The 16959-nt window shown below is 41.5% G+C and overlaps 1 protein-coding gene across 2 annotated transcripts in view; it reads right to left on the bottom strand.

The window, feature by feature from the left end:
* The window catches only part of LOC109194212 (polypeptide N-acetylgalactosaminyltransferase 18), a 171459-nt gene that overhangs the window by 19466 nt on the left and 135034 nt on the right, over positions 1–16959 (bottom strand). For both annotated transcript variants that reach the window (XM_005449193.3, XM_003439526.4), the window contains exon 9: positions 10942–11037. In XM_005449193.3, coding sequence (XP_005449250.1) covers positions 10942–11037 — 96 coding nt within the window. The remainder of the gene's footprint in view (positions 1–10941; positions 11038–16959) is intronic.

Raw genomic sequence — 16959 nt, 5'->3', positions numbered from 1 at the left:
AGGACTGACTCGGTGCTTAGCATTGGATGGATGATTCACTCACAGGGGCTCCTCGTCTCCTCAGTCTCCTAAAATCTCACAAACAACGAGAATTACCCGATCAGGTGAAAACTTTTCTCTGTACATGCCGACTGGTTCCCTAAGTTTCTCTGATATCACACAAACAGTTCATCTAAGGTGAGAAAGCTGCTCTGTCCTCTGGTTTTTTTGGGACTTGATAGTGTGGAGTTGTCAGCTCATCGCCGCGCTGCTGCGTTGCATGGCTGCTTTCACGGACAGCGCACGCTGTGGTAGCTTCTCAGTGTAAACAGCTCTGCTTTAATCTGCAGTCACTGCTGATGTTACACTGTCACAGTGTAACCAGTGCCTGGACCCGCCTCTCACCCTGAGACAACTGGGGAAGCCCCCGCCCCCAACCCTGAATTATATAAGTGAAAACCAGAAAACTAAATGTGTACCAACTCTTCTTTTAATATATTAGCTCCAATTGCAACACGCAACAAGCACTAGGAGAGCCATTCCAATTTAATCTTTCAAATGATCTCACTGAACAGAAATTGTCTGTGTGAGATAATCCTCAATAAATTGGAGTAAACAGAGCCAAACGGCATAAATAATTGTTTGCACTTGCTTCTGTTTATTTCTCTTTTTTTGCACAAATATTATTAATGTGTCAGAACTTTAAAGATATCGATGCTCATTCTGCAAATGAATGCTTAGGTTGGTCAGAAACTTCTACCATGATGTGTTCTGTTGATGGCACCAAGTTTCCAAACAATATTTAGTCATTAAAGCTGCAGTTAAATGACTGCAGAAATGTCTGTGAGTGTAAGAAGCTGCTGGTTGGGGTGGATGGAGGTGATGCTATCAACGAGCTGCTGCTAGAAATTCTGAAACGCTGCTCATGTTCGTGCTTTTTTCTTTTTCCTTTCTTATCCTTCTTACCCTCTTATCCTTATTCCTATCTATTCCTTTCCTTCAACAAGGACAACACGTGTTAATGATCAATAATATACCAAACATATGAAGTGTAAACATGACAGATGGTAGCAAAACTGCTAATTTACATCTGTAGTGTGAGGGCAGGTCACATAAAACTTTCTGACAAACAAAAATCAGACAGGAAAGAGTTAAAGGTAGGAGTGAAGTCACGATTTGGGTGCTGTATGGTGGCTCATGGTGCTGTCACATTTCCCCTTACAAAAATGTATTTTAGTATAAAAAAACCCTAAACTTTCATCGATACATAGAAAACGTTGACATTGATATTGTAACTCTTGAGCTGCAGCGCCATACAGCCCTATTCATCCCGGATTATCAGAGGTCTAGATTAGTGCGTGTGACACGGACACGTACAAGATGTTTATATTTCTGCTGGATTTCATTTGTCCAAAAAATAGAGAAGCTGTAACTCACAAATCTGCCTGATCCTGATTCAAAAGGCTGTGGGACCGATCTATTCCATCAGCTCTACGTTACACCAACAACTTTTCTTTGTAGGTTTGTAATCATTTTTGACTGAACTGCAAACTGTTGTGGAATGAAAAGCTCAGGTCATGGTCGTTGGAAAGCTTTTATTGCATTTACAGTAAAATAAACATGTTCCTGTCAGCTGACTGTTATACAAGGTCTTAAATAATCAGGCCCCATCTTATCTTAATGACCTTGTAGTGCCATATCACCCTATTAGAGCACTTCGCTCTCGCTCTGCAGGCCTACTTGTTGTTCCTAGAGTATTTAAAAGTAGAATGGGAGGCAGAGCCTTCAGTTTTCAGGCCCCTCTTCTGTGGAACCAGCTTCCAGTTTGGATTCGGGAGACAGACACTATCTCTACTTTCAAGATTAGGCTTCAAACTTTCCTTTTTGCTAAAGCATATAGTTAGGGCTGGACCAGGTGACCCTGAATCCTCCCTTAGTTATGCTGCAGTAGGTGTAGACTGCTGGCGGATTCCCATGATGCACTGGGTGTTTCTTCTCCTCTCTGCTTTTAATCTCTGGCTCTCTTCCACAGTGTGTCTTTTGTCCTCTCTCTCTCCCCTCCCCGAGCCTGGCTCTGGTGGAGGTTTCTTCCTGTTAAAAGGGAGTTTTTCTTCTCCAACGTTACCAAAGCGCTTGCTCACAGGTTGTCGTTTAATTAATGGAGTTCTCTCTGTATTCGAATAGAGTCTTTATCTTACAATATAAAGCAGCTTGAGGTGACTGTTGTTGTGATTTGGTGCTATATAACTAGAACTGAATTGAAACTTGAATTAAGCTTCTCTTGTCAGCTCCCCTCTGCACATGTTTGAGGTGAATTCAGTGAGCGAGCAGGAAAAAAACAACGTACAGCATTCAGAAAGTCAGAATCAATCAAGAAAAGTGCAACTGGCACATCTCTAAAATCATTACGCTGAGAAAAAAAGCACTCACTTCTCTGTCCATCTCTTAATTGGTCGTCGAGAGATAACGACACAGACACAGCCTTAATGATACTGAGCAGGCAGAGCCACATAAGTGTGAAAGTGACTTTGCTTTATCTGAGACTCCTGGTGAGCTTATTACTGACAGTTAGGGATGTAGTTAGGCAGGCTAATCACTGGTGTTTCCCTCAGCCATCTGCTGCGGTGGTGGAGAGACGACACAAACGCAACAGCTGCAAAGTTGTCTCAGAACATAATGAAGAGGTTTATCTGGATGAGTGGAGCAGAAGGAGGAAGAGGAGGGGAGTTTAAGAGAGAGCGCAAACAATGAGGCTGACTCTAAACACTGGCTTTTTTTTCTCTAAAGACACCAACGATGAAAAAGTAACAACAAAGAAACATACTATATGCCCCTCCCACACACACACACGCACACTCTGAGTGAGCGCTCATTACGGTATGTCAGCACCGATCAGATTAATCCCACTGTTAATAGGCTTACAGTCATTTAAAAAACAGATCAGTGAGATGAAAATCATTCCATATCTGCATTTTATAAACACGGCTTTTTAATGACCCACAAAATGAACTTGTCTATATGTGACTTATTTTTGTTTATTTTAAATAAAGAAAGTTACATATAGGAGGGCGGCATGTCTGGTCCACAGATACATGAACAAAGAAAACATATTTTTACACATCGATTTGGGCAAAGGTTAAAAGTTTTCTCAAGTCCAGTAATTGGGTTTCTCTGGCAGACAAACACCCAGGTCCACATACTATTAGCTGAGAGTTTTTAAAGTTTGGTAATTAGTTTGCGTTTCTTTGTGTTAAACAGACTCCCTGGTGAAATACCTCCATCTTAAATCTTTAACGCACAAACAACTTTCCACAAAATGATAAATCAGTGTTGCCTAAATCACAGTCTCATTATAAAAGAAAAGTGACGGCTGGAGGAAAGAATTTCCTCCGTCCCCAGCTTTGATTCGACGTGTCCCACCACTTGGTTTCTCTTTGTAAATGCCTGTTTTTGCCTTCTGGACACTTGCAAACATCAAGTTCTGCTCCAAGATTTCCTGCAGCTCGTTCATTTCCGCCTGGACATACAGCTCCAATATCCTGGTAATATCACTGTGTGGCTATCCACAGAAACACACAGGAATGCCAGCACACACAGTCATAATTTACACTTGTGTGTGAGAATGTGTGTAAACCACAGCTGTGATAGCATATCCACAAAAGATGTATCACTGGCAAGTCCAAAAATAAGCATTTAAATGGGTGCCAGCTAGTTAGTACGTTCACACTGCAAAAAAGCCTGACACACACACACACACACACACACACACACACACACACACACACACACACACACACACACACACACACACAGATACCAGGTAAACAGCCTCAAAGGTCTAATTTTCAGACTTCATTGATCCAGCCACAAACCAATCTTCTTAGCAAGGCTACACCAATATTGAGGCTCACATCAGATTTCTATTACCTGCTTAATTTCCACTGCAATTTCTCGCTATTCTGTTGAAGGAATATTGTCATTCGCACCTCCTGCACACGACTGAAATTAGCCCTCGTTTCAACAACAGCATTCATTTTCCAACTTTAGCAAATGAGACAGAGAGATGGGTTTCCTGTTTAGAAACACTTAAGCGTGTGTGTGCAGACAGGCTGGAAACAGTTTTTCTGCAACTTTTCACCCTTTAGAAATAACAGCTTGCTTGAAAACAATGTAACTTTTTTTTTATTAAAGTAGATTTGTGTAGCATATTGGCTTTGGGAGAAGCAATCATAATGGAAAATTGGACTGCACAAGTGATAACAAGCTGAAACAAAATAACTGCTCCAATGTAGCTTCACATTGTGCACCCTCTCACTCAGACACCCACAAACAACCACAGACACACACTGTTGTTATCCATGATCTGTTCTCCGGGTTTTTGAAGTTTAATTTTAATTAATTTTTGTTTATTGTGAGGTTTCCTCTGTTTCTTGGTTCAGTTATTATGTAGATTTGATATTCATGTATTGCTGTAGTCTTTCCAGTCTTCAGTTCTTAGTTCCAGTTTCTGTAGAGTTTAGAGTTTATTTGTTCCCCCAGTATGTCCCATCTCACCCTCCTGTTTCTTTCCCCTTGTGTCAAGTTTCTCCCTGTATTTAGTTATTGTTTCTAACTTCCTATTTTATTTTGGTAGTCATTTGTCTCCCTTGCCTTGTATCTAGTTTGACTCTTCTCTGTTCTTCATGTCTCAATCTCCTCCTCTTTTTCCACTATCTCTTGTTGCCTGGATCAACAAGGTCTGTGTCAGGTGTTGAGGAACCAGGGCACCCCGATGAGAAGTGGTCTACTGGAACAAGATGGCATCGATGGGCAAGAGATGAAAATAGGACGCTGTTGGAAAGCTACTACGCAAGTAACCCCAGCGGAAGAGGTTACATGAATAGGATGAGGAACCTATGGCATCTTTGATACTCAACATCCATATTGACAGGATGTGGAGGGTGAAGGTAATAGTGGTCCCAGTGGTAATCGGAGCACTAGGTGCAGTGACTCAAGCTAGGCGAGTGGCTCCAGGAGATCCCAGGAACAACACCTGAGATCTCTGTCCAGAAGAGCGCAGTCCTAGGAACAGCTAAGATACCGAGCAGGACCCTCAAGCACCCAGGCCTCTGGGAGAGGAGCTTGAAGGATAGTCCGCCAGCAGGGGTGAGAGGGGAAGTTTTTTTTAGAGAAATAGAGAGATAAAGAGATAATATTTACTCATCTCTCTTGTGTGCTTCCTGCCTGTCTCAGTGTGTCTTGGATTTGTCTTCTGGTTTTGTATGGGATTTGGGATTTATGCCATTTGCTTTTGGAATTTGCAAAAATCTTAATAAATGTCTGATTTAGTCTGCCTCACGTTTGGAGCCATGAACAGAGCTTTTAGGCTGTTTCCATCGAGGTGTTTTCAAAGCTGACGTGGTGAGTGAGGGCTTATGTCATGACCCTCATTTTAAAGTCAACCAAGTTTTGGATTCCCGCGTTTCTCTTGAATTTCTGTTCCTGCTTTGATTTTTTTCCATTTTTCGACTCCCTCTGTCACATGTTTGCATTCATGCCTTCATCTCCTCGTTTCCACTTCTGTGTCATTTGTCTTGTGTTTATTTCCTGTTTTACTTTGGGAAAAACAATGGTCTTTTTTTGCCAGGTTCAAATCGCATATTTATCCATTAGCATTCTTTTAAAAAGTTAGGAAAGACAGCTCTGCACTATTTGTGGGGTTTGCTTCAGCTGGTCTTATGGTTTGTGCCAGACTCAAAGTGTAATCTCCAAAAGGCCGCTCACCTCAACATTTTTCCTGCGGTCAGGTTTTGTTTCGCAGACACATTCATATAAGTGCTTTATTGAACACTTGCCAGTGAATTCCGCACTCTGAGATCACTCTCCTCCTCTGTGTCTTAAATTGTCTCTCTCTCCCACCTCTGCCCGTCTAGCCTTCTCTTCCTCCCTCCCCTCCTCCGTGTCAGAGAGCTCAGAAAGGAAATTGAGGAACGTTATGCATCATTGACACTCAGCAGTTCATCAGGTATTCAAAGCCATGTGCATCTGTTTGGACACACACACACGCACAGAACTAATCTAAAGGACTGGACGAAAATCAGAATAAAAGGATCTGAACTGGGAATAAAAAGGGCTGCAGGGAATAACATTACAAAAGATATTCTGCATGAATAAAGAATAAAGAAGGAAAAGTATTGAAGGCATGACAGAAGACCAGAGGAATACTGAAGACTTTGATGTCTGCTATGAAACGCTTCCTGCTGCTTTTCGCTCTGCCTCCTCGGGCTGCGTCTCGCTGATGTCTAATAAACGTGGCATCTTTTTGGCTCGAACCAGCGAGCCTGAGTGAGGACGGTGCCGGCACAGTTTTACCAAGCGTCTGTATGAGCAGAGTTACTTACCGAGGCCTAAAATTTCATTAGTTTAATTCGAGGAGTGGCAGCTCATGCATGAATGTGTATAAAAATATCCATTAACAGAAAAGATTATGGATTTATCCATTATATACTAACATTCTCTAATCCTGTGATGATTAGCACAGCAGGTACGAGATAGATAATAACTTCCATTTCATTTTCTGTGCAGTACGCACTCGCACCTCTGATTCTGAAAGCCTAAATATCCGGGTCTATAAAGTGATTAGTTCCCCTTTGCTGATTCTGTACTGTGTAACGATATTCTGCTCCTATCTTCACTTATCCCAGCAAAGCCCCTAAATATCCCTGTTATCTGAAGACACTGCACAGAGCAGTAGGTAAATTATAGCTTGCTTCAAGTCATTTCTCTTTTGAGGAAGCTGAAATTTCTTGAAAGAATTTTATTTTAAATCACTGTGGATTTTAACACCTAAATATCCGTTCACTGAGGCTAACAGGGAAAGTCTTAGAAAAGTGAGGTTTGTTAGAACATCCGCGTTTACATCATATAAGGCGCATGAATAAGACAGCATCGTGCTGCATCCCAGAGGAGGGACCAGATTTGGCTCACAGGCCTCCACTTTGGGCATTGCTGACTGGGACTGAGGGCACTCTGCTTTGCCAGAGGCTGAATACATTTACCTGTCCTATCTCTGATTAGCCTGAGCCAAACTCAGCTGCAACCTTTTCATAAAGCATCGACCTACCAAGCCTAACTTTAGCAAAACCAGCACACTTAGAATGAAGCTTTTTATTGTGATGTGAAGACGCTCATAAACCTTCATGGTGGCCTTGCCCGTCTCGTTTTCTTGCATTTAAAAAATAGATTAAAAAAAAAAGCCAGTAAGAGATAAAAAAAAAGGCACCACTCAACTTCTTTATCAGCACCTGCTGATTATGCTTTCCCCCAATGGCGAGAATATATGGAAAGCAAAAAGACGGAGGGTGGGGGAGGAAATGCAAACACAGCTGTTTCAGCAGCTGATGCTGTATTACTGAGTATGACCCAGAAAGAAAGTTGGATGTTTCCGACATCAAGGCGCCGGTCAAAGCTATTAACTTTAGTGACAATGGAGGCGAGGTTTGGAGTGTCAGAAAGCTTCCCTCGATGCTGCGCACTATGTAGGAGTCTAGTTCTGATTATGTGAGCCTCTTTACACAATACTGACAGTTTAATAAGAATTTTTAATTTTGTGAAGCTGCAGAGCTGTTCAAAGCAGAGAAGAGTGGCAATGCACAGTCCTGCTCGCTCGGTTTTTAAATTGTTTTTCTCCGGTCTGCAATAAGAAGGCAATGAGCACAGCCTTTAGCGCCCCTCAGAATTCAATGACCTTAAATCTGCAGCAAGCTGATAGAGTTGTTGATTGGCCTCGGTGACTCAAGCAGAACTTTTTTCAGCTGCAGAGGCTAAAAAGTTTCCCGTCGCAACTAAAACAGCATGCAGAACGGGAACCGTGCTGATATATTGGTGGCTCTCCTTGCATTTCATTTTAAATCTATGGTGTAATTAGCCGTCTAACTCATGATGTGACGGCAGGCGTCCATAGCTCAAAATAAGTGATGTTGTGACTATGCAGTCACCTCAGTTTTAAGTTCTCAGCTTGATGGACTCCTTCTGTACTTCCTTCTGACTAGAGTGTTTAAAGGGGACCTGTTATGATTTTTCTTATTACCTGTCATATATTAAATTCCAGTGGTGAGTGTTCATATTATACATGACCAAAGTTTATGTAGTCCTTGTGAACTTCAGACTGTCCTAAGAACCACATTCACGCATCAATGTGTTGTGCTAGTGCAGACTGGGTTTTGGCATAAAAGACAAACAAAAAAACCCAAACTGTTGTTATTTACAACGAGAAGACTGCATGTGAGAAGCGACAGCTCAGATTTTTGCAGCAGCCTCTTGCATATGCATTTCTGGGAGATCCTTTCTCAAGCAAGAAAATAAGAGAGTCTAAGGAGCTTGGAAAGAAAAGCGTCTGGACTTCTTTAAGTTGCTTAAGCAAGCAACTTAAAGCAACTCAAGCAACTTAAAGAAGTCCAGACGCTTTTCTTTCCAAGCTCCTTTGACTACGATGACCTGGATGACTGAGAACCTTCACAGACAAGAAAATAAGAGAATATTTAAATCACGTGTGCCAGCTGATTTGCTAACGTTTGAGATGTGCAGTTTGGTGATAACTGAGGTGACATTTATTGCCGAAAAAGCATCTTTACTTTTTGCACTTAATATGGTGGCAGTTACTGCTGCACAGAGGAGGCGTCACACAGATTTAAGAGCGAGTGCTTGAAAAGAGAGATTTCTCCAATCGTCTAAATTTATTTGCAATTCCAGATAAACATGTGATAAAAACTTATAGAATTTGCTCACTGAACTTCTAGATGACCTGGAACTTCCAAGTTAAAGGAGTCATGCAACACCAGCGGCATGCTGTTGGTTCTGTGGCAGGAATTTGAGAAGCCTGGTGATGGGGTTCAAAATAGCAGAAGAACAGTGAGAACAAAGGGATGATGAAGATGACTCTTTGATGGGTGTCAGGCTGATCCATGGATTTATGTTAATGGACTTTATAAACAACATTTTTCTTCAATGAAGTTTTGTGACACTCACATTAAACTGTTATAGTTTCAGGACCATGGACAGCGCACAAGGTTTTCAGAGTGAAATCCACACAAATTCAGCTGCATTTTAACAATTCATGAGCTGTACACACGTACACACACACACACACACACACACACGCACACACTTGAAGGGATGGAGTTTGTTTTATGCTACAGAAAGCAGTCCCACAATATTGTTGCACAGCTTACAGTCGTACATCGGAGGCTGTTAACTACCAAACCCTCTTTCCATTATGGCGAATGCCTGCCAGACTGCTGCTCTAGGCCTACATTTAACACACTTGTATGACCTATGACCTACATTTGACCTGTAGCATATATTTATATGCTTTTCTGAACACAATCAACAAGCTGCTTCTGTCCTGTTAGTAAATTACCCAAAGCTGAATATCATCTCATAGTTTCCTGCCAGATTTGACAAGCTGATGCGCCTGTGTTTAGAAAACAAAACCAACTTTGCATTTTTTCTACATCTGCATCTGTACGATGTCAAGAAGACTGGATATCCTTGTGTGGTCATCCCACACGCAGGGCTCTGACCGCACAGACGTCCCACCTGAGGATTAACTGAGGAGCTACACCAAGTGCCCAGCAGAAGATATAAAGAATTATGGGTAGCACTTTATAATACAGGCCATGAATAAGAGTCGATCCCCTGTAACTACATGGCAATTCAAGGTATTTTATTTAAATTTAAATTTAATTCTAGTTATTAATATTTACACAGGTAGGCACACTAGAATGAGGGGGTGACAAGTCAGGTTTTACAGGAAAGAAAGAAATAATTATACTGTAAGTATATGTAGGTACTGCAAGTAATTACAAGTAGTGTGCAATTTCGTGGTAATTCTGCTGAAAAACAATGTTTCCCCATCTAACATGAGAAACGGGCTGTACTACACTGTCAGGTCTATGTGACTTCAGCTGTTTTCTTTCACAGTTACTGTTCAAATGAGTGCTTCCTTTCCTGTAAGGTGGCTGAAAGTTGGGCGAGGTTAATCCACTCTGTAATGTGATCGTCACCCTAAAAAGCACCAGTGTACTTACAATGTTAGACGAGGGTGTGTTGTTTGTTTTACACAGTACTGAAAAACCTGACTTTTGACCACCTTATTCTCATATACCTACCTTTAAGTATTTATAGGTAAATATAATTACTTAATTTGAAATAAAATACCATGAAATTCCATTTACATTTTTCCCATTACAGGGGAATCAAGCCCTTTATCACAGGCTGCATTACAAAGTGTTACTAAATGCATTGTGAATCATGCAAAGCTACCCTACCGAGTCCAACAATGGATCAGATTACTCGTGATCTGAAAGCAGCTGCTTGCAGCACTGAATCCACAAAACAAACTGACCACCTTAAAGCTTTTGTTTTAGTTTTCTGGTCCGCACCTCTGCTCTTATTAGCATTGTTTTCAGCATTAAGTGACAGCAACACACACACAGGCTGCATGGACCAAACAATAGGCAGGCTAATTTGGCAACTCACAGCTGAACTCAATCGAAGCGCCAGAGAAACTTTACGATAATACGTCTGTCTGCTGCTTTCAGGGGTTTTTTCTGCCCCCAAAGAAACAAAGCAATCAGCAACAGCGAAACTTCAAACCACACAGCTTTTAAAAGCTGTGCACAATGGCCAAATGTTTCTGTTTAGAATCGGACAACGTGCTAACTGTGCCTTCTTTCTGTTATGATGTGGAAAAAGATAACACTCACTCATCCCTGCTACATAATGCAACTTTATGCAAGGGTTACTCTCTCCAAATCCCCCATTTAAACTAACAAAGACTGCAGAGGACTCTAATTATCTGCTACTGACAGCCTCCCTTGGGGGATTTCTCTGTGTGATCAGTATTTATCGGTGTCTCGTGGATTCGAAGCGATAGGACAGAGCGGACGAGAGCAGAATGAAAACCTGAGCCGACTTACTCACCTGAGGTGTCATACCATGGCACAGGTACATGATGGGGACGTTGTCAGTGTCAGGTCCTTGGTCCAGACACAGGTCGTCTCTCAAGCTGTTCTTCAACTGAAAAACAGAGTGAAGGTCAAAATGAAGACGGGACGTTTCTCTACCTAAAACTGACATTATAGACAGTGTACACATTATAACAAGAACAAGGATTGAATGGAGCAGGTGGAGGAGGAGGTCTTTCACATACACGCTTACACTTAGAGACTTATGGAGGGCCGATGAAACATATTTTTAGCTTTGGTTTGTCTGTCATGTGAGGATGTGAAGCAGGCAGAGAAGACTCAAACTGCATGACTTGATGGACTTTAACAGCTTTATTGGTGAAGCTCAGGAAACAAAATACAAAATGACAAGACTGCAGTCTAAACCAATTTCATAACAGAGCAAACAGGACACATGAGGAGGGAATGACAACATGAAGGGGAACAGAGGAAAACTAAGGACCTAAATGCGTAAGACGATGGGCGACAGGTGGAAAACAGCTGGAACAAATCCGACTAACGAAACAGGGAAGCAAAACTAAACATAACGCACATGAGATGAGGGACTGTCAAAATAAAACAGGAAGCAATAAGAACACTGAGACTCAGACAAAGACACGTGAGCTTGACAATCGCATGGGGAATAACAGACATGGAAACACACGAAACACCGGGGAGACAAAACAAAGCAAGCAACAGCCAAACTAGAAGACGAGAACCACACAGGACAGGGCCAAGAGAGGGGGACGCACCGAGGAAAGACTGGAGACTGAACACGAGAGAAACAAAATTAAAGAAGAACTAAGAACTAGAAATGTAACAAACTCAGAGGATCTCCTAAAGTGAAGATCAGAATCTCAATATTCCACAAGTCTTAACAAACACAGGACCCAGAGACCCAGGACCAGGACACCTAAGGTCTGAAGTTAAGAACAGAAAGCAAAAAATTAACTGTTTTTGTTAAAGAAATCTCTTTACAAAAGTCAAAAGTTGTGTATTTAAGAATACATTTTTCATTCAAACATTTTTATACGTTATTTTATGTTTTTTTCCCTCTAATTTAAGAGAAATGCCCCGTCTGTGCTGATGAAACTGCTTTTGAGTCCACTGTTGTTGATCCTTTGATATTTTGGAGGGACAACTTATTAAAGAGCTGTAATTCCTTAACCCTTCCTTTTTAATGGGCTGTTAATCCCTTCAAATTAAATCCGAGAGAGTGCGCTTTAAACCCAAATTCATTATTTTACTGTCACTTGAAAGTGTTTTGGGAGTATAATAAAGAAGCCAGCTAAGACAGCGATGATGTGGTCCTTTCACCACAACCAAGAAAATGAAAAAGTTAGAGAAAGAAGACGCACTGTTTAAATATTTCTTCATAAAGATACAACGTGCGTCTGGTTTTCCTTATGGATATGTCTTTGTATTCCTCTCATAAATGGAAGACAAGTGAAGCAGTCTCCTTCTCCCTCTCTATCTGGCTGTCTCTCTACATTATTAATTACTCCATTATGACAGAGTGGTGCACTACACAGCTTTAGCTGCGTGGCTAAAGTGAAGACAAATGGAACCACTGCGGGCTAATTACTGCTCGCCGGGAGAGTTATGCAAACACTTTACACTAACATTCACCTTTTTTGGCAGCTGCAGAATCATATTTCAAAAAGAAAGAGGATGTTTGCTTTTTGGGTCACAGGCTATTTCCTCAGTTTGGCCACATTCCACAAAAGATTATGAACTAATTGTTCAAAGTAGGCAAAAGAAAAGCTAAAAAAGAACTTCAGGTTGTCCTTGCTCCTTCAGCACAAGAAGGTGTCTCTTCTGCTTCATGGCTTGTTTTCTGATCTTAGCAATTATCGCAGCGAGCACAGTGCTATTAACCCCTAACCCTCAGAGAGGGAGGATCCTTCAGCAGGCCAAGATCGCTCTGCATCGAGCCCATGTCGTAGCCAATGTCCGAGGCCACGCTACCCATGGAAGGGTTTTGGCCTAAAGTGAATAATTTACCCTGGTGTCTGTAGGATACCGTTACATTAGATATACCTTGGGCAAGATACGCAACCCCCGAGCCCTCCGATACATCCGCAGGATGTGCACAGAAAAACAATGGCTGTGTGCACGTATGAGCCCCAGCATTTTATAAATACAGTGACTTGCTGCTTAAAAGTCCTTGGAGTGGTCATTACATCTAGAAAGTAACTAATATATCAAAATGGAGAATAATAATCTGAACCATCTGTAATTGTTGTTCAGTTAATTGTGTTAGTTTCTGCTGCATTTCCATTTCATGCCATCACTTCCTCATGTGATTTAAACTTTCAACACTATAAAGTGTCCTTGTTATGAAGTCTTGTCCTTGTGTGTAATTATTTTCAGTCCCATGCTGAAATGCTTGTCAAACAAACATAGAAAAGAATTATTCTGATGTATACAGCAAAACTAATTACAGAATTTGTGTCCATTTTCCCTTTCTCTCAAAGGGCAACTTAAGTATAGAGTTGAGGTTGGTAACCTTTGATGACTTAGTCAAATCTGATGCCAGCAGAGGAGCTAACAGTGAAGGGTTAGCAGTTTGAATCCCAGTCAGCGTATTCATTTCACTCTGGTAATCAGTATTAACTAATATTAACTATTAGCTAGATACCTGAAACTACAGTATCGATATCATAGTGTGAAACCAAACTGTTTAATTTGTATAAAAATCCAGCCTTGGTAATATACAGCAGAGAGATTTTTGTACTTTGACCGTGTTCGCTTGAACACTTTACAGATAATAACAATCTGTTATGCAGCGTCATGAAGTCATGTGACATGAAGTGACATGAATCTTTGTGCACTGACTAATGCGCTCACACATGCATTATTTTCCTCTGTCTCTCTTCCACAGCATGTCTTTATCCTGTCTTCCTTCTCTCACCCCAACCGGTCGCAGCAGATGGCCCCGCCCCTCCCTAAGCCTGGTTCTGCCGGAGGTGTCTTCCTGTTAAAAGGGAGTTTTTCCTTCCCACTGTCGCCAAAGTGCTTGCTCATAGGGGGTCATATGATTGTTGGGTTTTTCTCTGTATGTCTTATTGTAGGGTCTACCTTACAATATAAAGCGCCTTGAGGTGACTGTTGCTGTGATTTTGAGCTGCATAAATAAAATTGAATTGAATTAGTCAAATGTGACTGGTTTAGATTCCATGTGATATCAACGGTCACAAAGCTGTGGATAACGCGAGAAGAAAAAATGATTCATTTCCCGAAAAGTAAAGAATTTGAAAAATGAAAAACCATGAAAATGGTTCTTTTTATACAGTCTATAGTTTTTCCCGTATTTAGGCTAAAATTGATGAAATTATAGAAAAAGTGGTCAATGAAGTTAAGTTTCTTAATTTTACCAAAAAAGATGTGTATAGTTATTGTTTCTTAAAACATAAGCTTATTACTCAGGTCTCTAAGTTCTCCACGTTTTCTGAGTTGTTGGAGATGTTTTTTCGCCTTTTTTTCCGATAACACCTTCAGGTTTGGGTGACATTTATCTAAATTTTCCATTCCTGCACATTCCACACAACAAACTGTTTATTATCTGAAGTAAAATATTCACGAGCAGAGCTCTGATAACGGCGATAACTGCAGTGTCATGAGGATTGATGTTACTCGAATGGTTATATGAATGCACACATTGAGGAAACCTGGCTGTTAATAGCTGACATTGAACTGATGAGCTGCGGTAAAAGTTCATCTTTGTGAATCTCACAGGTTTTCTTTAACAGCAGGTAAACATTGAGTGGAGCCATCTTTACTCTGACCTCTAAAAAGAGCTGATTTAAATAGAAATGTCTGTTTATGCATTCAAGCTCTGGTCTGAGTTTGGTCTGCTCCAGAGCAAGCTCAGACATCATTAACGTTGGCAAAATACAAACATTACTTTTGAAAGCTGAATGAAAAGGCTCGATGGGTCCACATTCACACTAAACCGAGTCTCAAAGGTGAAGTATTTGGAGTTTATGATGAATGACAGACAGGCAAAACTTTCATTTCCGACAGTTTATTTTCTCCACTTGCAGCACAGCTGGCCTCATCCAACCTACAGAACCCGCCATTCATCGGGATCACGGATCACATCTCTGCCTTGGTTTGCAACCCATCGCTCCTCTGCATCACGTCAGAGACAGTCCTGTGGAGGTTTCAGTTTGTTTTTGATCCATTATTGAAGGCTGGGTGAAGCTTTCTGTTCACAATATCTCACGCTGCTTTTGGACGTATCACAGCTCTGCAATAATTTGACTTTTTATCAATCCCCTGAGGGAATTTCTGTTTTACTTTTGGCCCATTTCATAGAGGGTCAGAGGTCAGGCTCGATTACACAGCCAGTCACCGGACTGGACACCGGATGATTCAGTATTTTGCTCAGTGGAGGTAAGGAAGCAGGAGGATTTAATAGTTGTTGAGATACATCAGTCTGGGCTCGACCAGCTGATAACTATTCCATCAATCAGGCCGTGCTCTCGAGTCCAGGAGGCATCACATCAGGGGCCTGTTCCATTTTACTCATGAAGGCAATTTTTGCTGTACTTGTATTCCCATGCTATGCCCCTTTGTACTCCATAATATCTAAAATTTTAGTTTAGTTTACATTATTTTCAGAAGTTAAAGGTCTCTAACATATAATACTGTGTAGAAATCAGAGAAAACCATTCTTTATGTTTCATTAGGAAAATGGGAAATAGAAGCAGCGATTTAGTGAAACATGTCAACATGAATGGAAATTAAGTAAATAAGGCAACAAAGAGCTTAGAAGTCAAGCTTTGGTGTGATCACCTTTTTTCTTTGGCACAGTCTGAACTCACTGAGGTGGCCTATCTGTCATTTCAATGAGTGGTCTTCAGGAAAAGTTCTCCAGGCTTCTTGAAGAACATTCAAAGCTCTTCTTTGGATGTTGGCTAACATTTGTTCTGCCAAGATGATCGCACGCTGCTTCAATAATGTCGAGGTCCGATCCATGACTGATGCTGTTCCACTCTGTGTTTGTATCTCCAGGTGTGCTCTTACTGCACCTGCAGTGTGTTCAGGATCGTTGTCAGGCATTTTTCTTTGTGATTCCATCGATTTTAACAAAGACGTCCGGCACCACTGGCTGAAATGCAGCCCAAACCATGACCGATGCTCCACCGTGTTTAACACATGGCTCTAACTCTTCTGTTGTGGCTCTCGCCTGACTTCTTCCAGATTCTTTTCCAATTGAATTTTTCTCTGTTTCCCTTGTTTAAGAATGGCTTCTTGACAAAACCCCTCCTGCTGAGACATTTTTGATGGTGCTTCAGTTCACAGTCGATGGGTCAGCTGAAGGTCCAATCTCTGGGTTTAAAAAAAAATCCTGGAATTTCCCCTGAAATACACGATTTTCAGAATTTACTTTTGCAAGTGGAATATTTGTTGAACAAATGTTAAAGCACTGTCTGTGCTGTGTTCAGTGGTTGCCTTGTGTGAGCTGTGTGTTCCTGCAGCTTTGACTTCATGCTAAATAAGAGATGAGTGTGTAAACAGATGGTTGTCACATCAGAACGCATGTCGCGCTCTCTCCCACTGCTATCTCCCGCAAGATATTGTTTTTTTGGCAAATATGAAACCTTCCTATCTGCATCTCTCACATGTCACCGTGGCAACGCTTTCCTCTGACACTCTCGAAGCCAAGCCCCGCACGTGCTCAGTAGTGTCAACAAATAACTCCATCCGGCCCACATCGTGATTGAAGTGTTTATCGAACAACAGCACAAGAGGTGACGCGGAGGCTGCTTTCAGAACTGGAGATTCGATTGCTACCGCTAATGTCTGCCCCCCACCCAGCCGCCCCTCCACCCCACCCCACCCCACCCCACCCCACCACCCACACATCTATCAACACATAACTCTTTTCTTCTTCTATTCAGCGACAGAATTGATGTTCCACAGAGACTGAATAAAACTGAAAGAAGTCCTTTTTAACCACAGGTGGGAAAACAAAAACTGTTTGCAT

The sequence above is a fragment of the Oreochromis niloticus genome, linkage group LG7, assembly GCF_001858045.2.
Source record: "Oreochromis niloticus isolate F11D_XX linkage group LG7, O_niloticus_UMD_NMBU, whole genome shotgun sequence".
NCBI lineage: Eukaryota > Metazoa > Chordata > Actinopteri > Cichliformes > Cichlidae > Oreochromis > Oreochromis niloticus.
This window is presented reverse-complemented; position numbering and strand designations above follow the sequence as displayed.